A 26,628-nucleotide genomic window follows, 5' to 3' on the forward strand; every position below is an offset into this window, starting at 1 on the left:
ATTCTTCGCTGGATCCCAGAGAAAAGGTAAGTAAAACCTCTACCAGGATCCAGCGATCTTCCTAGCGGTACCCCGAGTGTGGCTCGGGGTTACCGCTTTTGGCTCTAAAATCTAACCCCGAGTCACGCTCGTGAATACCGCTAGGAAGGTTAATGATCAGGCCATATTTTGCGATTCGGCACTGCGTTATTTAACAGACAATTGTGCAGTTGTGCGACGCTGTACCCAAATAAAATCAATGTCTTTTTTTTTCCCCACAAATAGAGTTTTCTTTTGGTGGTATTTGATCACCTGTGCAAATTTAATTTTTTGCTATATAAACAAAAAAAAAAGAGCGAAAATTCTGAAAAAAAAACAAACAATATTTTTCACATTTTGCTATATGACATTCCAAAAAAAAATGTAAAAATCTAAATTTTTTAACATTTTAGGCCAATTTGTTTTCGGCTACATATTTTTGTTAAAAAAAATCGTATGTCATTTTTATTGTTTTTTTTTTTTTACTAGTAATGGCGGCAATCTGCGATTTTCAGCAGGACTGCGACATTGCGGCCCCCAATTGACATTTTTGACACTTTTGGGGGGACCAGTGACATTACTACAGTAATCAGTGCTAAAAATATGCACTGTTTAGCCCCGTACACACGTACCGATTGTCGGCCGTAAATATTCGGCCGACGACCGATCGGCCGATTGTAGGCTTGTTAGTATGATGCTTCCGACAGCCGACAGCGCATTTTCGGCCGAACAGAATCTGTCCTGCAGGCATTAGAATTTTTGTTGGCCAACACCAGAACGGCCGATTGTTCGCCAGTCAGTACAGAATTCGGCCGACAAACAGCCGATTAGCAAGACTGGGCATGCTCAGAAAAGAAAAAACACACGGAAAGTTAACCATCACATGACATCACTTCTGCAGTCGGCGGTTGTTGGCCGACAAAATTCATGTGCAGTCTTTTGCAGTTTTTTAGCCGACAGGACAGCACCGGACAAAAGACGGCCGATCGTTCGGCCGACAATCGGTACGTGTGTACGGGGCTTTACTGTAATAATGCCATTGGCAGGGAAGGGGTTAACCCAGTGGTGATCAAAGGGTTAAATGTGTACCTAGGGGTGTGTTTCTAACTGTATGGGGGCGTGGCTTGTGAAATGATCATAGAGACCTGTGATCCTATATAGAAGGATCACAGGAGCTCTGTGATCATTCCAGAGAGAAGAACGGTCAGCTGTGTTTACAACATCCGACCGTTCTTCTCTCTCAGCGGGGAGCGATCACGGGTGTCAGGCGGCAATCCAATCAGAGCCGCCTGCCCTGTGTCTTGGAGTCCCCGCTGCCGAGTGGGGGCGGGAGCGCAGGAGGGTCAGCCTGCTGCAGTATTTCTGCGACGATCAGTCCTTAAGCGGTTAATAAAAGCTGATGTAGCCGCTCAACATAGTGTTCACTACCCTCATCCCTACATCAATATCAAAAGAAGTATTTATTTCCCATGGGGCTATTTAGGCTCCGGTCACATATTGGCGAGATTCTGCCCGCGATCCCAAATCATGGCAAATCGCGGGACACCCACATGATTCTCGTCACTTCCAATGGCACCACAAACGCACAATTTTGCCGCAATTGGCGCCCGATGAATCATGGTAATATCACGCAAAAAAAATTGCGGGACGCCTGTCGCCCAAAAGAAGTGAAAGAACCTATTTTGGGCCTCATCTCGGTCCAGCAATGTGCAGGAGTGCCTTGGACATTCGGGACTCCTCCTCCTAAATGTCTGAGACACAGTAGCGGTGCCATTGGCTCCCGCTGCTATCAATCAAAGTCAGTTAGCCAACCAGGAGAGAGAGGGGGCAGGTCCGAACTGCAGCTCCATCTCTGAATGGACACAGGGAGCTGCGGCTCGGCTCGAGTGCCCCCAAGCTGCTTACTGTGGGGGCACTCAACAGGAGGGAGGGACCAGGAGCACAGAAGAGGGACCCGAGAAGAGGAGGCTCCGGGCTGCTCTGTGCAAAACCAACTGCACAGGGGAGGGAAGTATAATATGTTGGTTATTTTTAATGAAAAAATAAAATGAGACTTTAGTATCACTTTAATTACTTGCCGACCGCCCCTTTTAGATTTACTGCGGCAGGGGGCTCAGCTGCTTTAAACTTCCCCACAACTTTACCGCTGACCCCTCTGGTGTGTTCCTTGGCCTTCATGATGCTGTTTGTTCACTAAGGTTCTCTAACAAACCTCTGAGGGCTTCACAGAACAGCTGCATTTATACTGAGATTAAATGACACACAGGTGGACTCTATTATCTAATTAGGTGACTTCTGAAGGCAATTGGTTCCACTAGATTTTTAGGTAGGGGTATCAGAGTAAAGGGGGGGGGGGTGAATACAAATGCAAGCCACACTTTTCACATATCTATTTGTAAAATATTTTTTAAAAATCATTTTCCTTCCACTTCACAATTATGTGCCACTTTGTGTCAGTATATTACATAAAATCCCAATAAAACACATTTATTTTTTTGGTTGTAACATGACAAAATGTGGAAAATTTCAAGGGGTGTGAATACTTTTTCAAGGTACAGTAGACTCTTGATATTGCACGTGTAGATATATGATTTGTTACAGTTTATTTATTCATTTTTATTCGCATTTATATGCCGGTGTTGATTATTCACACTCACTTGTAGAATATGTTGTTACATTGTTTGTGGTGCAGCACTGTTGTTGTTTGAGTACACTTAGGACAGACAGAGGTAATTGATGGAATGTCTTCACACCATGGCTTGCTTTTAAGTGTATTTTGGCTGGTCAAATTTTGTCTGTAATGATTTATGTGCCCTTTACTAGTTCTGCACCCCTGAGGAGGAGAAGAAAGGAATAACCTCGAAACGCGTCGGATATTCATGCCCCATTGGGTACTATTGCGGAATGTATTTGCATCATATGATAATATGATGTCCCCATTTGAGGACTGTTTGAGTATTCTACTGACATGTGGTATCTTAGACTTGGGCAGGCCATAGATGGAGCGTCTTTCTTTCCTGCAACCACGGGTTGCAAGAAAGAATTGTGCTCAATTCCCCCCATCAACACAGACCATGCTTACAGGAGAATACCTCCCGCGGAGCCACTGTGTTTTGCCAGCGGTGGGATGGAGGAAGCCCATCATTGCATGTAAAATGCGACAGGCTGGTAGTACCCAAGTTGATTGATCAACTTGGGTACATTCAGCCTGCCCATACATGGTTCAAATCAGCAAATCAGCTTCCAACTTTCTACCGGAGATTCCAAACGTCCACTGGAGATTCCAACCATCTACCGGAGATTCCAACCATCTTCCGGAGATTCAACTGTCTACCAGAGATTCCAAGCGTCCACTGGAGATTCCAACCGTCTACCGGAGATTCCAACCATCTACCAGAGATTCAACTGTCTACCAGAGATTCCAAGCGTCCACTGGAGATTCCAACCATCAACCGGAGATTCCAACCGTCTACCGGAGATTCCAACCATCTACCAGAGATTCAACTGTCTACCAGAGATTCCAAGCGCCACTGGAGATTCCAACCATCAACCGGAGATTCCAACCATCTACCGGAGATTCCAACCATCTTCCCGGAGATTCCAACTATCTACCGGAGATTCAACCGTCTACCGGAGATTCCAACTATCTACCGGAGATTCAACTGTCTACCGGAGATTCCAACCATCTACTGGAGATTCCAACTATCTACCGGAGATTCAACCGTCCACTGGAGATTCCAACCATCTACCTGAGATTCCAACCGTCTACCGGAGATTCCAGCCATCTATGGCTGGCTTTATGCCATAGCAGCCAATCTGTTTTAGATTTTGTATTATATAAGTTTGTAAATAAAATGTTTTCTATCTTTTCACTATATTCAGTATATTGCCTTTAAAAGTCCCATGAGAAATAGATACTTCTTTCGATATTCATGTAGGGGTAATTTTGCATCTTTTTACTATATATATATATATATATATATATATATATATATATATACAGTATCTCACAAAAGTAAGTACACCCCACACATTTTTGTAAATATTTTATTCTATCTTTTCATGTGACAACACTGAAGAAATGACACTTTGCTACAATGTAAAGTAGTGAGTGTACAGCTTGTATAACAGTGTAAATTTGCTGTCCCCTCAAAATAACAACACACAGCCATTAATGTCTAAACTGCTGGCAACAAAAGTGAGTACACCCCTAAGTGACAATGTCCACATTGGGCCCAATTAGCCATTTTCCCCTTCCCAGTGTCATGTGACTCGTTTGTGTTACAAGGTCGCAAGGTGTGAATGGGGAGCAGGTGAGTTAAATTTGGTGTTATCGCTCTCACTCTCTCATACTGCTCACTGGAAGTTCAACATGGCACCTCATGGCAAAGAACTCTCTGAGGATCTGAAAAAAAGAATTGTTGTTCTACATAGAGATGGCCTAGGCTATAAGAAGATTGCCAAGACCCTGAAACTGAGCTGCAGCACGGTGGCCAAGATCATACAGTGATTTAACAGGACAGGTTCCGCTCAGAACAGGCCTCGCCATGGTCGGCCAAAGGAGTTCAGTGCACATGCTCAGCGTCATATCCAGAGGGGTGGGGCATCAGCCTGTCAGTGCTCAGACCATACGCCGCACACTGCATCAAACTGGTCTGCATGGCTGTCGTCCCAGAAGAAAGCCTCTTCTAAAGATGATGCACAAGAAAGCCCGCAAACAGTTTGCTGAAGACAAGCAGACTAAGGACATGGATTACTGGAACCATCTCCTGTGGTCTGATGAGACCAAGATAAACGTATTTGGTTCAGATGGTATCAAGCGTGTGTGGCGGCAACCAGGTGAGGAGTACAAAGACAAGTGTGTCTTGCCTACAGTCAAGCATGGTGGTGGGAATGTCATGGTCTGGGGCTGCATGAGTGCTGCCAGCACTGGGGAGCTACAGTTCATTGAGGGAACCATGAATGCCAACATGTACTGTGACATACTGAACGGAGCATGATCCCCTCCCTTCAGAGACTGGGCCGCAGGGCAGTATTCCAACATGATAATGACTCCAAACACACCTCCAAGACGACCACTGCCTTGCTAAAGAAGCTGAGGGTAAAGGTGATGGACTGCCCAAGCATGGCTCCAGACCTAAACCCTATTGAGCATCTGTGTGGCATCCTTCTTTAAACAGGAGGTGGAGGAGCGCAAGGTCTCTAACATCCACCAGCTCTGTGATGTCATCATGGAGGAGTGGAAAAGGACTCCAGTGACAACCTGTGAAGCTCTGGTAAACTCCATGCCCAAGAGGGTTAAGGCAGTGCTGGAAAATAATGGTGGCCACACAAAATATTGAGACTTTGGGCCCAATTTGGACATTGTCACTTAGGGGTGTACTCACTTTTGTTGCCAGCGGTTTAGACATTAATGGCTGTGTGTTGAGTTATTTTGAGGGGACAGCAAATTTACACTGTTATACAAGCTGTACACTCACTACTTTACATTGTAGCAAAGTGTCATTTCTTCAGTGTTGTCACATGAAAAGATAGAATAAAATATTTACAAAAATGTGAGGGGTGTACTCACTTTTGTGAGATACTGTATATATATATATATATATACATACACACACACAGTATATTGTTTGCACTACCTTTAAAAGTCACAAAGTCATATATGGGAAATAGAGTAGATACTTCTTTTTTCCAAGACTTTTAAACAATGTTTCAAGAGCATCAAAGTCTTTTCTTAATTATTCCTTCCAGTCACCTCTGAGGCTCTCCGAGTAACTGAATCCCTATTTATGATAATCCTCTAAAGTATACACAGCAAACCTCATAAAAAAAAATAAAAAAAACGATAATTCGCAATACAGATTTTAATTATTTAGTGAACAATTACTTTCTTAATCGAGCGCCCAGCAAATAGAGACTAGAAATGGGCTTCATTTTGGATGCCATTTTCATTTACTGAAAATGTACTTTGATAGAGAAGAATTTTTTTTTTTCTTTCAAAAAACGGTATTAAAAACAAACTCCCGGCATTAAAAAAAAAAAAAAAAACAAAGCATTCATGGTTTATTAGCCATTAAAATAAATTGAGCTTCAATTGCATTATTTTAATTGAGCTGCTATTGCATTATTTTTTAATCTCCGTTAAATTGCCATTTTGACACCTCGACCTCCCAGATGAGCACTTGTAAAAAATGCGCCGCCGAGACAGATAGCTGTGTTGGGGCGTATTGCGACATTTTGGCAAGGTGTTCACCCGCCATGGAGCGCTTTGTAATGTTTTTATGTCCCAGCTGTTCCCTTGCTTATTGGATGCCGCCACCTCACCGATTGCAGCGGACAGAGGCGAGCGGCGTTTAGTATGCAAAACGAGGAGACATAATGATTGAGATGCTGTTAGTTACCTCAATAAAATTGCCCGGAGCCAGATGCATTTTGATGACAAACATGATTGGAATCCAGATGACGGAACAACCACACATCAACCATCCGAGGACCATCGACCATGTCGGGTAGTGATAGGTACCGTAAGTCATCGGTTCCCATTGGTAAAAGCTGAAGCATAAGATAAACTGTGGGAAAAAGAAAAAAAAAAACATTACAAATAATTTAACTATTTCACCTCTCACACCTGTACACCCCCTATGCACCAGAGAGCAATTTAATATTTCGGCCATGGGTCTGTTTGTTAAGCAATATCTTTGTCCTTACTTAAGATAAATAAATAATACAGATACTGCATGTTTTTAGGCCAAACAAAGTTTTTTTTTTAGTGATACTGTCTTGCAAAATATATATTTTTAAGCAATCCATGAAAATAAAAGCAACAAAAAGGAAAAAATTGACTTTGGTCAGTATTAATTTAGAAAAATAAATAAATATTGATACTGACGATAAAAATGTATTCTGAAATTTGTCCTGACAATAAAATATGATTCCGGCACAAATTATTGCACAGTAATTTACAAATATTTTTTTTTTCAATTTTGCACTTTTTTTCCTTTTTTTTTTAATAAATAAAAAATAAAAAAGTTCAAATAGTAATGTTTAGAAAAATAGAAATAAAAGAAAAAAAATATCAGGAAAATAATAGTTAAGGGGAGAATGGTAAAAAGGAGTTAATTAAGAATTCTTAGGGTAAACTAAGGGTTAATAAGGTGTTAAATAGGAACATATTTTATTTAATAAAAATGTACTTGTCAGGTTGCTTAAATAGACATCACATTCAGATCATCCACTAATCTGCTGATGAATGAAAGAGAGTAGAAACAAAACTAACAGCATTACTTTGTATCTCTGATCAATATTTATAAACAATGTTACTTTGTATCTCTCTACTTAAGATAAATAAATAATACAGATACTGCATGTTTTTAGGCCACACAAAGCTTTATTTTAGTGATACTGTCTTGCAAAATATATTTTTTTAAGCAATCCATGAAAAAAAAGCAACAAAAAGGAAACAATTGACTTTGGTCAGTATTCATTTAGAAAAAAAAAAATATTGATACTGACGATAAAAATGTAATCTGAAATTTGTCCTGACAATAAAATATGATTCCGGTACTAATTATTGCACAGTAATTTCCAATTTTTTTATTTTTTTTTTCAATTTTGCACTTTTTTCCTTTTTTTAATAAATAAAAAATAAAAAAGTTCAAATAGTAATAGTTAGAAAAATAGAAATAAAACAAAAAATTATCAGGAAAATAATAGTTAAGGGGAAAATGGAAAGAAGCAGTTAATTAAGGATTCTTAGGGTAAACTAAGGGTTAATAAGGTGTTAAATAGGAACATATTTTATTTTAAAAAAATTTACTTGTCAGGTTGCTTAAATAGACATCAAATTCAGATCATCCACTAAATCTGCTGATGAATGAGAGTAGAAACAAAACTAACAGTGTTACTTTGTATCTCTCTATCTCCTGTCTGATCAATGTTTATAAACAATGTTACTTTGTATCTCTCTATCTCCTGTCTGATCAATGTTTATAAACAATGTTACTTTGTATCTCTATATCTCCTGTCTGATCAATGTAAATGTTACTTTGTATCTCTCTATCTCCTGTACAATCAATGTTTATAAACAATGTTACTTTGTATCTCTCTATATCCTGTCTGATCAATGTGTATAAATGTTAATTTGTATCTCTCTAGCTCCTGTCTGATCGATGTTTATAAACAATGTTACTTTGTATCTCTCTATCTCCTGTCTGAACAATGTTTAGAAACAATGTTACTTTGTATCTCTCTATCTCCTGTCTGATCGATGTTTATAAACAATCTTACTTTGTATCTCTCTATTTCCTGTCTGAACAATGTTTTTAAACAATGTTACTTTGTATCTCTCTATCTCATGTCTGATCAATAATTATAAAAAATGTTACTTTGTATGTCTTTATCTCCCATCTAATAAATGTTTATAAACAATGTTACTTTGTATCTCTCTATCTCCCGTCTGATCAATATTTATAAACAATGTTACTTTGTATCTCTCTATCTCTTGTCTGATCAATGTTTATAAACCATGTTACTTTGTATCTCTCTATCTCCTGTCTGATCAATGTGTATAAATGTTACTTTGTATCTCTCTATCTCTTGTCTGATTAATGTGTATAAATGTTACTTTGTATCTCTCTAGCTCCTATCTGATCAATGTTTATAAACAATGTTACTTTGTATCTCTCTATCGCATGTCCAATCAATGTTTATAAACAATGTTACTTTGTATCTCTTTATCTTCTGACTGATTGATGTTTATAAACAATCTTACTTTGTATCTCTCTATTTCCTGTCTGAACAATGTTTATAAACAATGTTACTTTGTATCTCTTTATCTCCTGTCTGATCAATGTTTATAAACAATGTTACTTTGTATCTCTTTATCTCATGTCTGATCAATAATTATAAACAACGTTACTTTGTATGTCTTTATCTCCCATCTAATAAATGTTTATAAACAATCTTACTTTGTATATCTCTATCTCCCATGTGAGCAATGTTTATAAACAATGTTACTTTGTATCTCTCTATCTCCCATGTGAACAATGTTTATAAAAATGATTTATGAGTGGGCCCTTGGTGTAATCACTTACATTATAAGACTGCTGTTTCTGCATGGTATGTGATAACATCAAAGAGAAATTAGTCTGGGGGACCAGTCATATGGAATCTACCAGAGCAACACATAGTGCCCCCCACCTCCTACCCTGGCCCACCATACCCTCCAACCTCCCCCATTTCCCCCAGGCCCCCTGAGAGCCCCCCAACCTCCTCCATTTCCCCCAGGCCCCCTGAGAGCCCTAAGCCCCCATAGTACCCCCAACCTCCCCCATTTCCCCCAGGCCCACTGACAGCCCTAAGCCCCCATAGTACCCCCAACTTCCCCCATTTCCCCCTGAGAGCCCTAAGCCCCATAGTACCCCCAACCTCCCCCATTTCCCCCAGGCCCCCTGAGAGCCCTAAGCCCCCATAGTACCCCCAACCTCCCCCATTTCCCCCAGGCACCCTGAGAGCTCTAAGCCCCCATAGCATCCCCAACCTCCAACATTTCCCCCAGGCCCCCTGAGAGCCCTAAGCCCCCATAGTACCCCCAACCTTTTCTCAGATCCCAACAGTGCCCCCTAGCTTGCTGCAGAGCCTCCATGTCCCCATAGTGCCCCCAACCTTCAATAGTAGACCTTACAGTCTCCCACAATACAAAGCCCCCAGACTGCTAGAGAGACCTGGTCCCCTTCAGAGACCCCATCGCCCACAATGGCCCCCAGAGATGACACCACGTCCCCCAGGGATGACACCTAGCCACATCCAGAGCCTTCAAGTATTTCAATACATTCCCATGCCGTTACTACCAAGTGGATTCTTTTTTTACAGTTGGGGCATGGAAGGTTTTGGAAAAATGTACTGGCCTCTGGTTTCCATAAGGTTGAGAACCATTGTCCTAAACAGGATTTCTCAACCAGGGTTCCTCCAGAGGTTGCTAGGGGTTTCTTCAGCAATGAGCAATTTTTTGCCTCTTTGATAAGTTCCCCCTGAGACCATTGATCTCTTTAGCTATTCTTCCCAATGACCACACGTGTATTGATCATTCTTCTTACTGACCATCACACTGACGTATACTGAGTTGTAGATATAGTCATTATTAGTTGGGGTTCCCTGAGACCAGAAGGGTATTTCAAGGGGTCCTCTCTGTGGAAAAGGTTGGAAAAGACGGCCCCAGAGGCCTAGACAAAAACAAGCATTTAACGTGAAATTGCAGCCAAACTTTTTCTTTTAGTTTTGGAAAGAGTTTAGAGGGATTGGAACCCCTGTTCATTTTTTTTTTTTTTTTGCTGTCTCTGTCCCCATTAAGAAGAATCACCAACTTTACTTGTCCAAAATCCCAAATTTTGTGTTGTCACCAGAACAGGAATTAAAAGGAAATCTTCCAGTGAGGACACTGGAAATTTCCCTTCAAGTGGTTGTAAAGGCAGAAGGTGCATTCTATGCATTAAAATAAAAAAATCTTCTGTGTGTAGCAGACCCCTTCAGCCCCTCGAATTTTTACCTGAGCTCATCTTTATCCAGCGATGTTGCAGGAGTGTCTAAGCTGCCTGGGACTCCCCTCCTCATTGGCTGAGACAGCAGCATGGCGCAATCGGCTCCCACTGCTGTCAATCACAATAATCCAGTCAATCAGGAGAAAGAAGGGGCGGGGCCGAGTTGCGGCTCCGTGTCTGCATGAATACATGGAGCTGCAGCTCGGCTCGGGTGCCCCCATAGCAATCTGCTTGCTGTGGGGGCACTCAATAGGGGGAAGGGGCCAGGAGAGCTGAAGAGGGACCCAAGAAGAGGAGAATCCGGGCCACTCTGTGCAAAACCAACTACAAAGAGCAGGTAAGTTTAACATGTTTGTCATTTTTTTTTTTAGATTTTTACAATCACTTTACCTCCTTGGCGGTAATCCCAAGTGTGGCTCAGGATTACATTTTCAGTACCAAAAGTGGTAACCCCAAGCCACATTCGGGGTTACCCTGTAGTGATACTTACCTTGTCCCTACGATCCCCTGATGTCCTCCCGCTGTGTCCTCTGGCCAATGCCAGCATCCGTCTTCCGGGTTCCCTTCCCTGTGAGCGCCGCGACGCAGGGGAGGGGGAACCGGGCGGGAAATTTAAAAAAAGTACACAAAACATGACATGATACATTGTAATCTGTTAGGATTACATTACTGTATAAAACCATTTCACCCCAGTTCTGTCCCCAGTGCTTTGTCCATTGCCCTGTCTGCACTCTTACTGTTTTATTCCTTTTATTTTTATTAATATTTTTTTATTAATAATTTATTAATGTATTAATTTATTTATTAATTTAATTTATTAATTTATTTATTAATTTATTAATAATTTATTTAAAAAAAAATACTGTTTTTTTCCTAAGAATATATATATATATATATAAAACAATATAAAACATCAGATTTCAATGCAAAACAATGTACCGCTTTGACATTCAAAAATACTGACATAATCAGACCGCCAGGCATAGGAGTCCGCAGAACTTTTTCCAGGGGGGGGGGGGCATCATTTTAAGGTCAGCCATGCTCTGCCCCTTTTCAACAATGTCATCATGAAGGGGAGGGGCTTAGTCAACACATAAAGTGCAGGCATTCAAAGGTTTGAGAAACCTGATGCAAAAGCAAAGCTGACCCTCTCTGTTTTAGGTTTGTGCAGGCGGCGCATGCATGCACGTGATGTCAGTACATGCTGTGATGTCACCTGCCTTGCCTCTGCGCACGAGGCCACAAATCTCAATTTCCTTGCCCGGGCTCCCCCTCTCCTGGAATGATAGTACCGGGGCCTGGGGCTGAGGACAGTGGTCCCCTTGGCTGCTGATGTCAGCATTTATTTTTAAAGGGGAAAAATAAGCCGCTCTTTACCAGTTTTCAGAGCGCTGAAGGCCACTCACGTGACCCACCGCCTCTCTCCTCCTCTCGGCCTCTCCTCCTTCCCTCCTCCTCCCCTCCTGAATGACGTCAGCGGGGAATCCTCTGCCCCACCCGCTGCAAGCAGCTGTCAAACAGGGAGAGGAGAGAGCTGGCGAGTCACGTGAGCGGCGATCGGCGTTCTGAAAACTGGTAAAGAACGGCTTAATTTTTTAAAACACATTCACAGGGCACGGACACACAGGATTATTAAACAGACCAGACAGGATGGTATAAAGTGGCTTAACAACCACTTCAAAGGGGAAGTTGAGATTCCAGGGGGGGGGGGCACTTGCCCCCTCTTGCCCCCCCCCCCCATGCGGATGTCCATGCTGCCAGGGAGGTTAACTTGAATGGATTTTTTTCACTTCCTGTTGTGTCTATGGGACAGGAAGAGAAGGGAAATCTCCCTAATGGGACACAGATGGCAAAAAAAATTAAAAAAAGCTAATGGGGGTTAAAACCTTCCCTTTTAAAAAAAAAAAGTTTTGAATTGAGTTCTTTAACCCTTGCTGTGGAGGTGTAACCTCACTTTACAAGAGTTAGTTTTGAATTTCTCCTGTCATTAAGCTTTAAAAAAAAAAAAAAATGGCACTGAAGACAGTTTGTATGATATTATTTATGTTATTTAGGATACTTTGAGTGCATTTTGCTGTTTTTGTTACTGACAAATAGCGGTTGATTGCTGTAACATTTGTGTCCCTATAAGTGATGTAATTGCACAGATATTGCTTGTTTTCAGTGACATCCATCCAGCTGAATGTGTTGCTGAAGTTTTCCCCGACTCTATTTATAGGAAAATAAAAGTAAGCTCCATAAAGGGAACAAAAAAACAGCAAAATGACTCTGATTAATCAAGGTGAGCCCGGCAGGCTTACCATCCCCCGAAGCCCATCATGCCATCACTCGAAGGAAAAGCGTGTGATTTCCCTTTATCTCAGTGTTATTCCTAAAACCATGTGATGTACCGCAGCATTGGTACTTTTTTTTTTTTTTCTTGCTGTAGCGTAGCATAGGCAAAAAAAAAAAAAAAAAAAATCATTCTTTATGTAATAAACAGACCCATAACTGTAGACAGTCTGTGCAAAGTAAAACAGATCATTATCTGCTGACACAGTGGATTTGTGCCACCAATTTGGATATATTATTCATTAGCTAGCTGCCTATATGCTATATAATTAATTCTGCTTCTATAATTTATGCCTATAGGCTATGGATGTACTTTGCTGCCACCTAATGTCTAAAAGTATGTACTGCATATAGAAAAGTTTAGGGAGCTACTGCGGCCGCTGGTGTTCAGACGCAAATAATAGACGATTACAATGCATTTTTCCTTTTTTTTTTTAACCACTTGGTCACTAGGCTTTTTCTTGCACTTTTTGTTTACAAGTTTATATCAGTAGTTTTTGCTAGAAAATTACTTATAACCCCCAAACATTCTACTTTTTTTTTTTTTTTAGCAGAGACCCTAGGGCAGCCTTACTCAACCTTTTCAACACAGAGGAACCCTTACAATATATTTCTGGTCTCGGGGAACCCCTGCTAAAAATTAAAAATCCACAACTCATGACACATTGTGTGACAGCCAGTGGGAAGAATGCTCCTTACTCTTGTCAGCATTAGGAAGAATTACCCCCCCCCCCATTCCCCACAGATAGCTAAGAGTCGGTTCACACTGGGGCGACATGACTCTGTACTACTTTGGGGGCGACTTGTGCATTCCCATGCACCACGACTTTGGAGCGACTTGCATGGACCTCACATAATGGAAGTCTATGCAAGTCGCTCCGAGGTTGCCCCGAAGTAGTACAGGACCCTTTTTCAAAGTCGGAGCGACTTGTGTCGCTCCTTTTAGAACGGGTGGAGCTGACAAGTCGCGCTAGTGTGGACCGAGACTTAAAGGAACAATGGTGTCATTGGGAACTTATCTGAGAGGTAGAAATTGCCCATTGCTCAAGGAACCCCTAGCAACCTCAGGAGGAAACCTGGTTGAGAAAACCCTGCCCTAGAGAATAAAATAGCGATCGTTGCAATTTTTCATGTCACACTGTATTTGTGCAGCGGTTTTGCATACGCAATTTTTTTTTTTTTTTTTTTTGCAAAAAATACACTTTAACCACTTCAGCTCCGGAAGGTTTTACCCCTTAATGACCAGGCCATTTTTTGCGATTCGGCACTGCATTACTTTAACGAAAAATTGCGCAGTGGTGCGACGCTGTACCCAAATACAATTGAAGTCCTTTTTTTCCCAAAATTAGAGCTTTCTTTTGGTGGTATTTGATCACCTCTGCGGTTTTTAGATTTTGCGCTATAAACAAACAAAAAAAAGCAACAATTTTGAAAAAAACGCTATATTTTTTACATTCTGCTATAAAACATTCCCAATAAAAATAAAATAAAAGATCTAAAAATGTTTTTATCAGTTTAGGCCAATTTGTATTCTGCTACATATTTTTGGTAAAACAACATCCCAAAAAGCATATTTTAATTGGTTTGCAGAAAAGTTATATCGTTTACATACTACGGGATAGATTTTTGGAATTTTTTTTTTTGTTTTTGTTTTTATTAGTAATGGCGGCGATCAGCGATTTTTAGCAGGACTGCGACATTGCGGCGGACAGATTGGGCCCCTTTTTGGCACTTTTCGAGGGACCAGTGACATTAATACAGTAATCAGTGCTAAATATACTGCACTGTTACTGTATAAATGATACTGGCAGGGAAGGGGTTAACACAGGGGGTGATCAAAGGGGTTAATGTGTACCTAAATTTGATTACTGACTGTGTGTGGGGGGGGGGTTCTGTGACAGGCACAGAGAGGTTGGGGGTTGTAGCTTAGCTGAAACTCCTGATCTCTCTCTGCCTGTGTGACAGAAGAGCCGCCTGCTTTGTTTACATAAGTAGGCGGGTCTTCTGTCAGTTTCTCTGACGATTGCGGGAGGCCGGCGGCAATCGCTGCCGCTCCTTCCACGGCCCACCTCCCGCTGTGTCTAAACACAGGAGGAACCTCTAGCAACTCAGGAGGAACCCCTAAACACAGCGTTAGGTAAATACTGTAGATACCTAACATATTATGCGTTAAAATTGCACATGTTTATGGAATAGTGACAAACGACACTACTTAAAAATCTCCATAGGCGATGCTTTACCCCCCTTTACAGGTTACCTATTTAGAGTTACAGAGGAGGTCTAGGGCTAGAATTATTGCTCTTGCTCTAACGTTCGCAGCGCTACCTCACATGTGTTGTTCGAATACCGTTTACAGTACATATGTATGCGCTCGCTTCTGCGCATGATCATGGAGGGATGGGGCGCTTTAATTTTTTATTTTATTTTTTTTAATATTTATTTTACTTTTTATTTTTTATTTTTACACTGTCCATTTAATGTTTTTTTTTTTTTTTATCACTTTTTATTCTTATTACAAGGAATGTAAACAAATAAGGAAGAAAGGTCTTAAAAATCTCCGTAGGTGACGTTTTAACCACCTCCAATCACAGAGGAGGTCTAACACGACAAATAATAGAAATAAGGATGGCAGGGCCTCTTTGTGGACAGATCTGGGGTGGTCATATCTTCTTTACCTTTTAAAAGCAAAAGATTGGGAAAAAAAAATATTTTTGATCTTTGGCTTCTAAAAAAAAAAAAACTATTTCTTCCAGACTGGACCGGAAGTGACGTCATGACGTCGCTCTGGTCCTCCAAGGCCATAGAGGTGATCAAAGAGTTTTAACCTTGGGAGCATTCGGCAGCACCATAAGATCTTTTCTCAGGTGAACCAGCGGAAAATGGTAAGCCCGGTAAAAAACACTGGTTGAAGGGAGGGACATCCACCCCCCCCCCCCACCGGGCATCCCTCACCACACCAGACCGGATTTTCCTTTTCAATTCCATTTCTATTGAAATTTCCATTGAAACTCTGCATTGCGACTTTGATGCAACTTTGGATGGGTGCAACAAGGATGCGATTTTGGCTGTTGACTTTGGCTTTGACTGTTGCACAATTGCGGCTTTGATAACATTAACCACTTTACGACCGCTCACTGTGCCTCTACTGCGGCACAGTGGCTCGTTATCGTCCAGCGACGTAGACCTACGTCGCTGGACTCCTCCCCCTGTAGGCGGCGCTCGCGCGCCGCCGGAGGCGCGCTTCCGCTGTTTTCATTCACAGCGGGAGTCGGGCCAGGGGAGGAGCGACGGCGATCGCCGCTGCTCTGCCCCGATCGTCGGGGAATCGAGTTTGGAGATCCGCCCGCTTGTGTAAACAGAGCGGGCGGATCTCCATAGTGACAGGGACTGACAGATCGGAGTGTTCAGCATAGCTGAACATGCGATCTGTCCCTGTGTCACTCAGTCCCCTCCCCCCACACACGTTAGTAAGCACCAGGCATACATTAACCCCTCCCTCTCCAATAAAATTAACCCCTTCCCTGCCAGTGTCATTTTTACAGTAACAGTGCATATATATAGCACTGATTACTGTAGTAATGTCACTGGTACCTCCAAAAGTGTCAAAAATGTCAGTCAAGGGTCCGATGTGTCCGCCGCAATGTCGCAGTCCCGCAAAAAAAAAACGCAGATCACCGCCATTACTCGTTAAAAAAAAACCACCAAAAATGACAGAAATCTTTCCCTTAGTTAGTAAGCGCAATAACTTTTGCGCAAACCAATCAAAATACGCTTATTGTGATTTTTTTTACCAAACATAGGTAGCATAAAACAAATTGGCTGAAAATGTTAAAAAAATTAGATTTTTACATTTTTTTGGGGGGGAATTTCATATAAAAAAATTTTTAAAAATATTGTTATTTTTTCAAAATAAACGCTCTTTTTTTGTTTATAGCGCAAAAAGTAAAAATTGCACAGGTGATCAAATACCACCAAAAGAAAGCTCTGTTTGTGGGAAAAAAAGGACCTAAATTTCGTTTGGGTACAGCGTCGCACGACCGCGCAATTGTCAGTTAAATTCGCACAGCGCCGAATCGCAAAAAGTGGCCTGGACGTAAGACAGCAAAATCCTCCGGTGGTAAAGTGGTTAAGATGTGACTTTCATGCGACATTTGAGCGTTTATATTGCAGCCTGTGGCACTCATTTTGCATTAAAGTCGCATCAAAGTAGTGCAGGAACCTTTTTTAACCACTTGCAGACTGCCCTCCATAGATATACTGCGGCAGGGCGGCCGCTCTGCGCCAGATCATGTACCTAGTAAAAGTGTTAAAAAAAAAATTAAAAGCTTATAAAATAAATTTAAAAAAAAAATGAAAGCACAAAATTCTACTTACAGTTAAAATAGTTGGCGTGACAAAAGCCCAGCAAACCTTCCAGAAGCGATTCGGCTGAAATCCGATCATCATCTCAATGTCTTCACAGAATCTCTGCAGACCTGAAGGGACAAAGAAAGCAGAAGTGACAAAACAAAGAAACAAACGATGAAAAGTTCTCACTTCACAGGGCAGCACACCGCAGATTTCTGCATGCGCACACATCCAGGGTCACCGCGACAACATTAATATTAATCTGTGAGTGCACAGGAACAGCGAGTTCCACTTCTCAAGTCTGCAAGAGGACAGAAAAAGTCACAGAGAACAGAACACTCTGATCAGTAAAAAGTAAGAGGCAGGAGTGCCATCTAGTGGCCAGAAGAGAGAAAGCCACTCCATTGGTAGCCTAGCATAGGGATTCTCAACTTTATTGAAACAAGGACCAATAAAACATTTTCCAAAATTTTCATGCCCAACAGTACAAAAAAAAATAAAAAATGGACATCACAGAAGTCGGTCCAGGCACCGCATCATCATGACCACGGAGTTGGGATCCGCCAGGTGCCTGGACCAACACCCGTCTCAGCCTCTCAACAAGCTGCTAAGAGGCTGAGCCGGCCGCTCCCCGCCCCCTCCACGGCTTAGCGCTCCAATGAGCGAGGAGGCGGCAGAGCAGAGAGCTGTGACTGATAGGCAGCAGCTCTCTGCTCAGGAAGCTGTCAGAACCCAGCGATCGGCAGTGTTTGATCTCTCAGTTCTCAGTGTAGAGGTGCTGGGGGACAGATGCAGCATCCACCTACTTAAGTATAAATGAGAGAAAAATTAAATCTTTTATTTCTCTTTTAATATTAACAAAATAAAAGTATTGGAATGCAGAAGATGCATTGAAATGCTTGAAGGCTCTGGATGTGACCGAGTGGCAATCTGGGGGGATGCAGGGAGTTTCATGGCTGTGCAGCAGACATGGTGGCTCTGTAGGGGACTCTAGAGGCAGCTGGGAGAGCTGTGGGGGAGGGGATATGGGAGGGGCTGTGGGGCTTTCCAGAGGCATTGTGGTAGAGTGGCGTGTATTGCAGATACTGGGGGGGGGGGGCAATATTGGACACTGTTGGAGGATGCAGCAGTATGGGGGATGGAGGGTCTGCAGCAAGGTAGAGGACACTGTGGGGCCTGAGACATCTCAGGAGGCCTAAGGGCAATGTGGGAGGTTGAGTGTCATGGTGGAGAATAATGGGAGCTGGGAGGCACTGTGGGGCCTGAGACCTCTCAGGGGGCCTGAGGGCAGGGTGGGAGGTTGAATTGCATGGTGGACAACTATGGGAGCTGGGAGGCACTGTTAAGGGATCTGCAGGTGGTTGAGGGTCTGGGAGGTGGGAGAGCTTGGTCTGGTAGTGGACCATAACCTGGCCTAATACACTGCTAAAAAAAAAATTAAGGAACACTTAGAAAACAAATCAGAACTCAATGGGGAAAAATATAATGGTGGATATCTATACTGGTATGGACTGGGTAATGTGTTAGGATCTATACTGATATGGACTGGGTAATGTGTTAGGATCTATACTGATATGGACTGGGTAATGTGTTAGGATCTATACTGGTATGGACTGGGTAATGTGTTAGGATCTATACTGGCATGGACTGGGTAATGTGTTAGGATCTATACTGGTACGGACTCGGTAATGTGTTAGGATCTATACTGGTATGGACTGGGCAATTTGTTATGATCTATACTGGTATGGACTAGGCAATTTGTTATGATCTATACTGGTATGGACTGGGCAATTTGTTAGGATCTATACTGGTGTGGACTGGGTAATGTGTTAGGATCTATACTGGTATGGACTGGGTAATTTGTTAGGATCTATACTGGTATGGACTGGGTAATGTGTTAGAACCTGTACTGGTACGGACTCTGTAATGTGTTAGGATCTATACTGGTATGGACTGGGCAATTTGTTAGGATCTATACTGGTGTGGACTGGGTAATGTGTTAGGATCTATACTGGTATGGACTGGGTAATTTGTTAGGACCTGTACTGGTATGGACTGGGTAATGTGTTAGGAAGGAAAGGATGCCACATCGTTTGATGGAAATGAAAATTATCAACTTACAGAGGGCTGAATTTAACCTCCCGAGTGTGGCTCGGGGTAAACTTTCAGTACCCAAAGCGGTAACCCCGAGCCACACTCGGGATTACCCCGCAATGTTATTCACCTTCCCTGTGCACCCCCGCTGTCCTCCCCGTCCTCCTCAAAGTCTCTCCCTGCTCTGTGCACGGCCGATTGCCGGCACTTGCCTTCCGGTTCCCTTCCCTGAAAGAGTTGCGACGCAGGGGGGTGGAACCGGCGGCAAATTCAAAAGTGTAAATACATCAAATGAGATGATAGAAAGCTGTGATCCTAACGGATTACACTGTATCATCCCATCTCACCACAGGATTTCTCCTGGTGACTTCTCCAGTGCCCTGCCTGTGCTTTTCCAGTTCTTTGTGCCTGGAAAATAGAGAACGACCATGGCGTCCAAAAAGCGTTCTTTTTGCGCAAAATCGATTTTAGATGAACTGGAAAACAGCGACAGTGAAACGGAGTTACTTGAAGAACTGAGCGATAGCGATTCGTGGGAAAATTCATCATCAGGTACGGAAATTGAGGACAGCGAAGATTCTGATGTCTCTTTCTGGCACATCGCTCCGTTGGAAATTCTGAAGAATCATTTGATAAACTTCCCAAATTCCACAAGCGATGTGCCAGAAAGAGACACCAGAATCGTCACTGTCCTCACTTTCCTTACCTGATGACGAATTTTCCCACAAATCGCTATCGCTCAGTTCTTCGAGTAACTCCGTTTCGCTGTCGCTGTTTTCCAGTTCGTCTAAAAGCGCTTTTGCGCAAAAAGAACGCTTTTTGGACGCCATGGTCGTTCTCTATTTTCCAGGCACAAAGAATTGGAAAAGCACAGGCAGGGCACTGGAAAAGTCACCAGGGGAAATCCTGTGGTGAAATGGGATGATACAGTGTAATCCAATAGGATCACAGCTTTCTATCATCTCATTTAGTGAATTTACTTTTTTTAAATTGCTGCCGGTTCCACCCCCCTGCATTGCAACACTTGCAGGGAAGGGAACTGGAAGACAGGTGCTGGCAATGGCCGAGCACACAGCGGGAGGACGGCGGGGGAGGATGGCTGGAGGACGGCGGGGGAGGACGGTGGGGGATCGCAGGGGAAGGTTGAGTTTTAAAATGTAAAACAACAGATTTCCATGCAAAACAATGTACCGCTTTTAGCACAGAAATCCTGACATAATCAGACCACCAGGGAGGTTAAAGACACCCCCTAAATCAAAGTGAAAAAATGATGCAGCAGGGGGGTCCATTTCGCTAAAATTTAATTGCAGCAACTCAGAATGGTCCCCAGTAGTTTGTATGGCCCCCACGTGCTTGTATGCATGCCTGATAATGAGACGACGGACGGTGTCCTGGGGTATTTCCTCCCAGATCTGAACCAGGGCATCACTGAGCTCCTGAATAGACTGAGGTGCAACCTGGTGGCATTGGATGGACTGAAACATAATGTCCCAGTGGTATTCTATTGGATTTAGGTCAGGCGAGTGTGAGGGCCATTCAATGGTATCAATTCCTTCATCCTCCAGGAACTGGCTGCATACTCTCACCACATGAGACCGGGCATTGTCCTGCACCAGGAGGAACCCAGGACCCACTGCATCAGTGTAGGGTCTGACAATGGGTCCAAGGATTTCATCCCAATACCTAATGGCAGTCAGGGTGCCATTGTCTAGCCTGTAGAGGTCTGTGCGTCCCTCCATGGATATACCACCCCAGACCATCACTGACCCACCACCCAAACGGTCATGCTGAACGATGTTACAGGCAGCATAATGTTCTCCACGGCTTCTCTAGATCCTTTCACGTCTGTCACATGTGCTCAGGGTGAACCTGCGCTTATCTGTGAAAAGCACAGGGCGCCAATTCTGGTGTTCAATGGCAAATGCCAATCGAGCTCCAGTGCCAGGCAGTGAGCACAGGGCCACCCTCAAGAAGTCTGTTTCTGATTGTTTGGTCAGAGACATTCACACCAGTGGCCTGCTGGAGGTCATTTTGTAGGGCTCTGGCAGTGCTCATCCTGTTCCACCTTGCACAAAGGAGCAGAAGAAGCACATTAAGGTCCCGGAGTGGCCTAGTCAGTCTTCAGACCTTAATCCTATAGAAATATGTGGAGGGAGCTGAAGGTTCGAGTTACCAAATGTCAGCCTCGAATCCTTAATGACTTGGAGATGATCTGCAAAGAGGAGTGGGACAAAATCCCTCCTGAGATGTGTGCAAACCTGGTGGCCAACTACAAGAAACGTCTGACCTCTGTGATTGCCAACAAGGGTTTTGCCACCAAGTACTAAATCATATTTTGCAAAGGGGTCAAATACTTATTTCACTCGTTAAAATGCAAATCAATTTATAACATTTTTTGAAATGCGTTTTTCTGGATATTTTTGTTGTTATTCTGTCTCTCACTGTAAAAATAAACCGACCAATAAAATTATAGATTGATCATTTCTTTGTCAGTGGGCAAATGTACAAAATCAGCAGAGGATCAAATACTTTTTCCCTCACTGTATGTAATTCAGGAGCAGGTTCAATATATAAATACAGAGAGAAATTAATCCTACTTCTCCATTTGCACCTCGGTCAGGGTGGGACCCGCAGTCAGGGCAAGAAGCTAAGCATTATAAAGCTAGTTGTTTCTTGTTGAGACCTGCAAGGCCTGACAATCAAAGTCAGTAAAAACTGAACACCCTGATCAGAATAAGTAAAAGAGGTGGCAGTGCCATCTACTGGTCAAAAGAGAGACAACAACACCATAATTAGTACAGAAGATACAGGAGATATCCTTATTCAATACAGCTAAACAATCACAGAGCAGATTCACATTTTACATTCACATTTGTTTTTTATTTATCTCTCCCAGCAAGGAGTGTTGTCTCCAAGGGTTAGAGAGGCTGGATTCATCCTTTTTTATGGATAGTGTAGGACCCACTGACAATGGGGTACTTTGACGTAGTGGTGGTCTTGAGCACGATATGGCCATATGGTGGGACCAAATCCCCATTTTTATTTATGGATTGTCTTCATATTTGATAGTCATTTCTTTTGCATGTGTATGCTATTCTTTTTTAATATGCATTTGTTTTTTATTGGTTGAGCTAGATGGACTTCAACCTGACTAACTATTTCATGTTTGTGGATTTACATGTTATCAATGCATTTGCATTCTTGCATTTGTGCACATTGCTCTGCATTTTCATGTGTTTTGCTGTGTTTTCATATGTGCATTTTTGTGCCGTTTAGAAAAAATATAGAAAAGTTAAAAAAAGAACTGTGGTTTTATTTAAAACTGTCTTAAAACATAGGGCTAGGCACACTACATGTTTGTTTTACTGCTCGACCATACATTTGGATGGGCATTAAAAAAAAATCAAGCACCACTCTGACACCTGGTGGTAGAATTGAAGAATCCAGCTAAGCATTTTTCTAATGGAATTTGTTTATTCTGTTGTATAGAGAAAATATAAAAGGCATTATTGTTATATTTATATCAAAAATGTGTCTGATGCAGAATGGGAAAGGATAAGGATATAACAAACAATGCTATAGAAGTGTCTGAGCTGGTGGTATATGAACTAATAGAGTGCGGAGGATATGAAAGTGGCTAATAAGTCCAAGAGAGGAGTGCTGAGGGTACTACGGAGGGCACTATGTGCAGGGGAGGAGTGCTGAGGGTACTACAGAGGGCACTATGTGCAGGGGAGGAGTGCTGAGGGTACAACAGAGGGCACTATGTGCAGGAGAGGAGTGATGAGGGTACAACAGAGGGCACTATGTGCAGGAGAGGAGTACTGAGGGTACAACAGAGGGCACTATGTGCAGGAGAGGAGTACTGAGGGTACAACAGAGGGCACTATGTGCAGGAGAGGAGTGCTGAGGGTACCCTTGAGGGCACTATGTGCAGGAGAGGAGTGCTGAGGGTACAACAGAGGGCACTATGTGCAGGAGAGAGAGAAATACGAATGTAAACCCTGGAGAAAGATTGATGTGTGTATGCTTTAAAGAGGGAAGGATCATCCAATATGTCTGTGCTGGAGGAGGGATACAGGGGAAAGACCAATGTGTGTAATGGAGGGGGGATACAGGGGAAAGACCAATGTGTGTGCTAGAGGATGGATACAGGGGAAAGACGAATGTGTGTGTGTGCTGGAGGAGGGACACAGAGGAAAACCTAATGTCTGTGCTGGAGGAGGAATATAGGGGAAAGACCAATGTGTGTGTGCTGCAGAAGGGATACATGGGAAAAACCAATGTGTGCACTGGAGGAAGGATATAGGGGAAAGACCAATGTGTGCACTGGAGGAAGGATATAGGGGAAATACCAATGTGTGGGTGTGTTTGAGGAGGTATACAGGGGAAAAACCAATATGTGTGAGCACTGGAGGAAAGAAACAGGGGAAAAACCAATGTCTGTGCTGGGGGAGGGATACAGGGGAAAGACCAATGTGTGTGCCAGAGGAGAGATACAAGGGAAAGACCAATGTGTGTGTCAGAGGCGAGATACAGGGGAAAGACCAATGTGTGTGCCAGAGGAGGGATACAAGGGAAAGACCAATGTGTGTGTCACAGGCGGGATACAGGGGAAAGACCAATGTGTGTGCCAGAGGAGAGATACAGGGGAAAGACCAATGTGTGTGCCAGAGGAGAGATACAGGGGAAAGACCAATGTGTGTGCCAGAGGAGAGATACAAGGGAAAGACCAATGTGTGTGCCAGAGGAGAGATACAAGAGAAAGACCAATGTGTGTGCCAGAGGAGAGATACAAGAGAAAGACCAATGTGTGTGCTAGAGGAGAGATACAAGGGAAAGACCAATGTGTGTGCCAGAGGAGAGATACAGGGGAAAGACCAATGTGTGTGCCAGAGGAGAGATACAGGGGAAAGACCAATGTGTGTGCCAGAGGAGAGATACAAGGGAAAGACCAATGTGTGCCAGAGGAGAGATACAAGGGAAAGACCAATGTGTGCCAGAGGAGGGATACAGGTGAAGGACCAATATGGGTGCGTGCCAGAGGAGGGATACAGGGGAAAGACCAATGTGAGTGCCGGAGGAGAGATACAGGGGAAAGACCAATGTGTGTGCCGGAGGAGAGATACAGGGGAAAGACCAATGTGTGTGCCAGAGGAGGGATACAGGGGAAGGACCAATATGAGTGTGTGCCAGAGGAGGGATACAGGGGAAAGAGCAATGTGTGTGCCAGAGGAGAGATACAGGGGAAAGACCAATGTGTGTGCCAGAGGAGAGATACAAGGGAAAGACCAATGTGTGTGCCAGAGGAGGGATACAGGGGAAGGACCAATATGAGTGTGTGCCAGAGGAGGGATACAGGGGAAAGACCAATATGGGTGCGTGCCAGAGGAGGGATACAGGGGAAAGAGCAATGTGTGTGCCAGAGGAGAGATACAGGGGAAAGACCAATGTGTGTGCCAGAGGAGAGATACAAGGGAAAGACCAATGTGTGTGCCAGAGGAGGGATACAGGGGAAGGACCAATATGAGTGTGTGCCAGAGGAGGGATACAGGGGAAAGACCAATGTGTGTGCCGGAGGAGAGATATAGGGGAAAGACCAATGTGTGTGCCAGAGGAGAGATACAAGGGAAAGACCAATGTGTGTGCCAGAGGAGAGATACAAGGGAAAGACCAATGTGTGTGCCAGAGGAGAGATACAGGGGAAAGACCAATGTGTGAGCCAGAGGAGAGATACAGGGGAAGGACCAATATGAGTGTGTGCCAGAGGAGGGATACAGGGGAAAGACCAATGTGAGTGCCGGAGGAGAGATACAGGGGAAAGACCAATGTGTGTGCCAGAGAAGAGATACAAGGGAAAGAAAGACCAATGTGTGTGCCAGAGGAGGGATACAGGGGAAGGACCAATATGAGTGTGTGCCAGAGGAGGGATACAGGAAAGAGACCAATGTGTGTGCTGGAGGAGGGATACAGGGAAAAGACCAATGTTTGTGCTGGAGGAGGGATACAGGGGAAGGACCAATGTGAGTGTACTGAAGGAGGGATACAGAGAAAAACCATTGTGTGTGCTGGAGGAGGGATACAGGGGAAAGACCAATGTGTGTGTATGCTGGAGGAGGGATACAGGGGAAAGACCAATATACGTGTGCTAGTGGAGGGATAGAGAGGAAAAAACAATGTGTTTGTGCTGGAGGGGGGGGAATACAAGGGAAGGACCAACGTGTGTGTATTCTGGAGGAGGGATACAGGGGAAAGATGTATGTGTGTGGGATTTGCAGAGTGGCAAAGTGAATTGTCATCTATATAATATGTAATATAGGACATGGCACATCTATTTTATTATTATTATCATTGTTGTGTGTTTGCAGAACAGGAAAAAATACGTAACAGGGTGGTTATGCTTATATCATAAAATGTATTACATTTTTATGTCCTGTTCCCCTGAAGAAGGAGGCCCTATGTAACCCCCCCAACCACAGTGACTTATGTATTGATGTCCTTCTAACACTTTACTGGTGGTCACCGTCACGTCGCAAACCCTTTACAGCACCATTACTTGAAGAAACAAAATCACAGATGAGATTCCCCCCTAATGGCTGCATGTGATAGTGTAATGGGAGTTTAATCTGTGTAAATAAGGAGATCATGAAGTCTCTTGGCAAGGCGCTGCATATTTTTGCTCATATGTGTTCTGATGAGCCTAATTCTCCTTTTGGGAACAGTAAACAGGAGATGATTCTGTCTTTAACGCAAGCGATGGTCGTAAAACCAAAATAGCATCTCTCCGTGAGGCAGACGGTTTCACGCTATATTTAAAGGGCCTCCCAGAAGGAAATGCAGTGAAATTCTCCACTTCCAGCCAAGATGATGATGGCGGTTTTGGCAAAATGTGCTCCTTGTCATTGGAAAAAATGCGCTGTAGATTTCCTCTGTAAGTTATCAAATAACGCGCTTTTTTTTACCATTGACGCAACTACTAAGTCATTCTGGATGCAGTAACCAGTTCAGTTTAATTTATATTTAGTTAAGTTTAGTGAGACGTTGTCCTTTATCTGATCCAAGCTATAAATCAGGATTGCCAATATGTTTCATTTATAAAGTGGTCACTACAATGTTACTATGTTACTAATTATTCCCAGTTCACTGTATTCTTTTCCATGTACCATTATAACAAGACATGTTCGGTTCTTTTTCATCCAAATAAATATTAGGACAAATTTTTCATTATTCATAGATCTGGATATATCCGAGTTACAGTATAAACAAAGTTTAGCAAATGCTCTGAATAACGAAATGAAATTCA

At 43.0% G+C, this 26,628-nt stretch overlaps 1 protein-coding gene across 1 annotated transcript in view; it reads right to left on the bottom strand.

The window, feature by feature from the left end:
• The window catches only part of SLC6A5 (solute carrier family 6 member 5), a 134,013-nt gene that overhangs the window by 5,319 nt on the left and 102,066 nt on the right, over positions 1–26,628 (bottom strand). The window contains exons 14-15 of the mRNA XM_082270282.1: positions 17,259–17,359; positions 6,420–6,587 (exon numbers count right to left, since the gene is read on the bottom strand). Coding sequence (XP_082126408.1) covers positions 6,420–6,587; positions 17,259–17,359 — 269 coding nt within the window. The remainder of the gene's footprint in view (positions 1–6,419; positions 6,588–17,258; positions 17,360–26,628) is intronic.

This window comes from Pelophylax lessonae, assembly GCF_965119305.1.
Source record: "Pelophylax lessonae genome assembly, chromosome: 10".
NCBI lineage: Eukaryota > Metazoa > Chordata > Amphibia > Anura > Ranidae > Pelophylax > Pelophylax lessonae.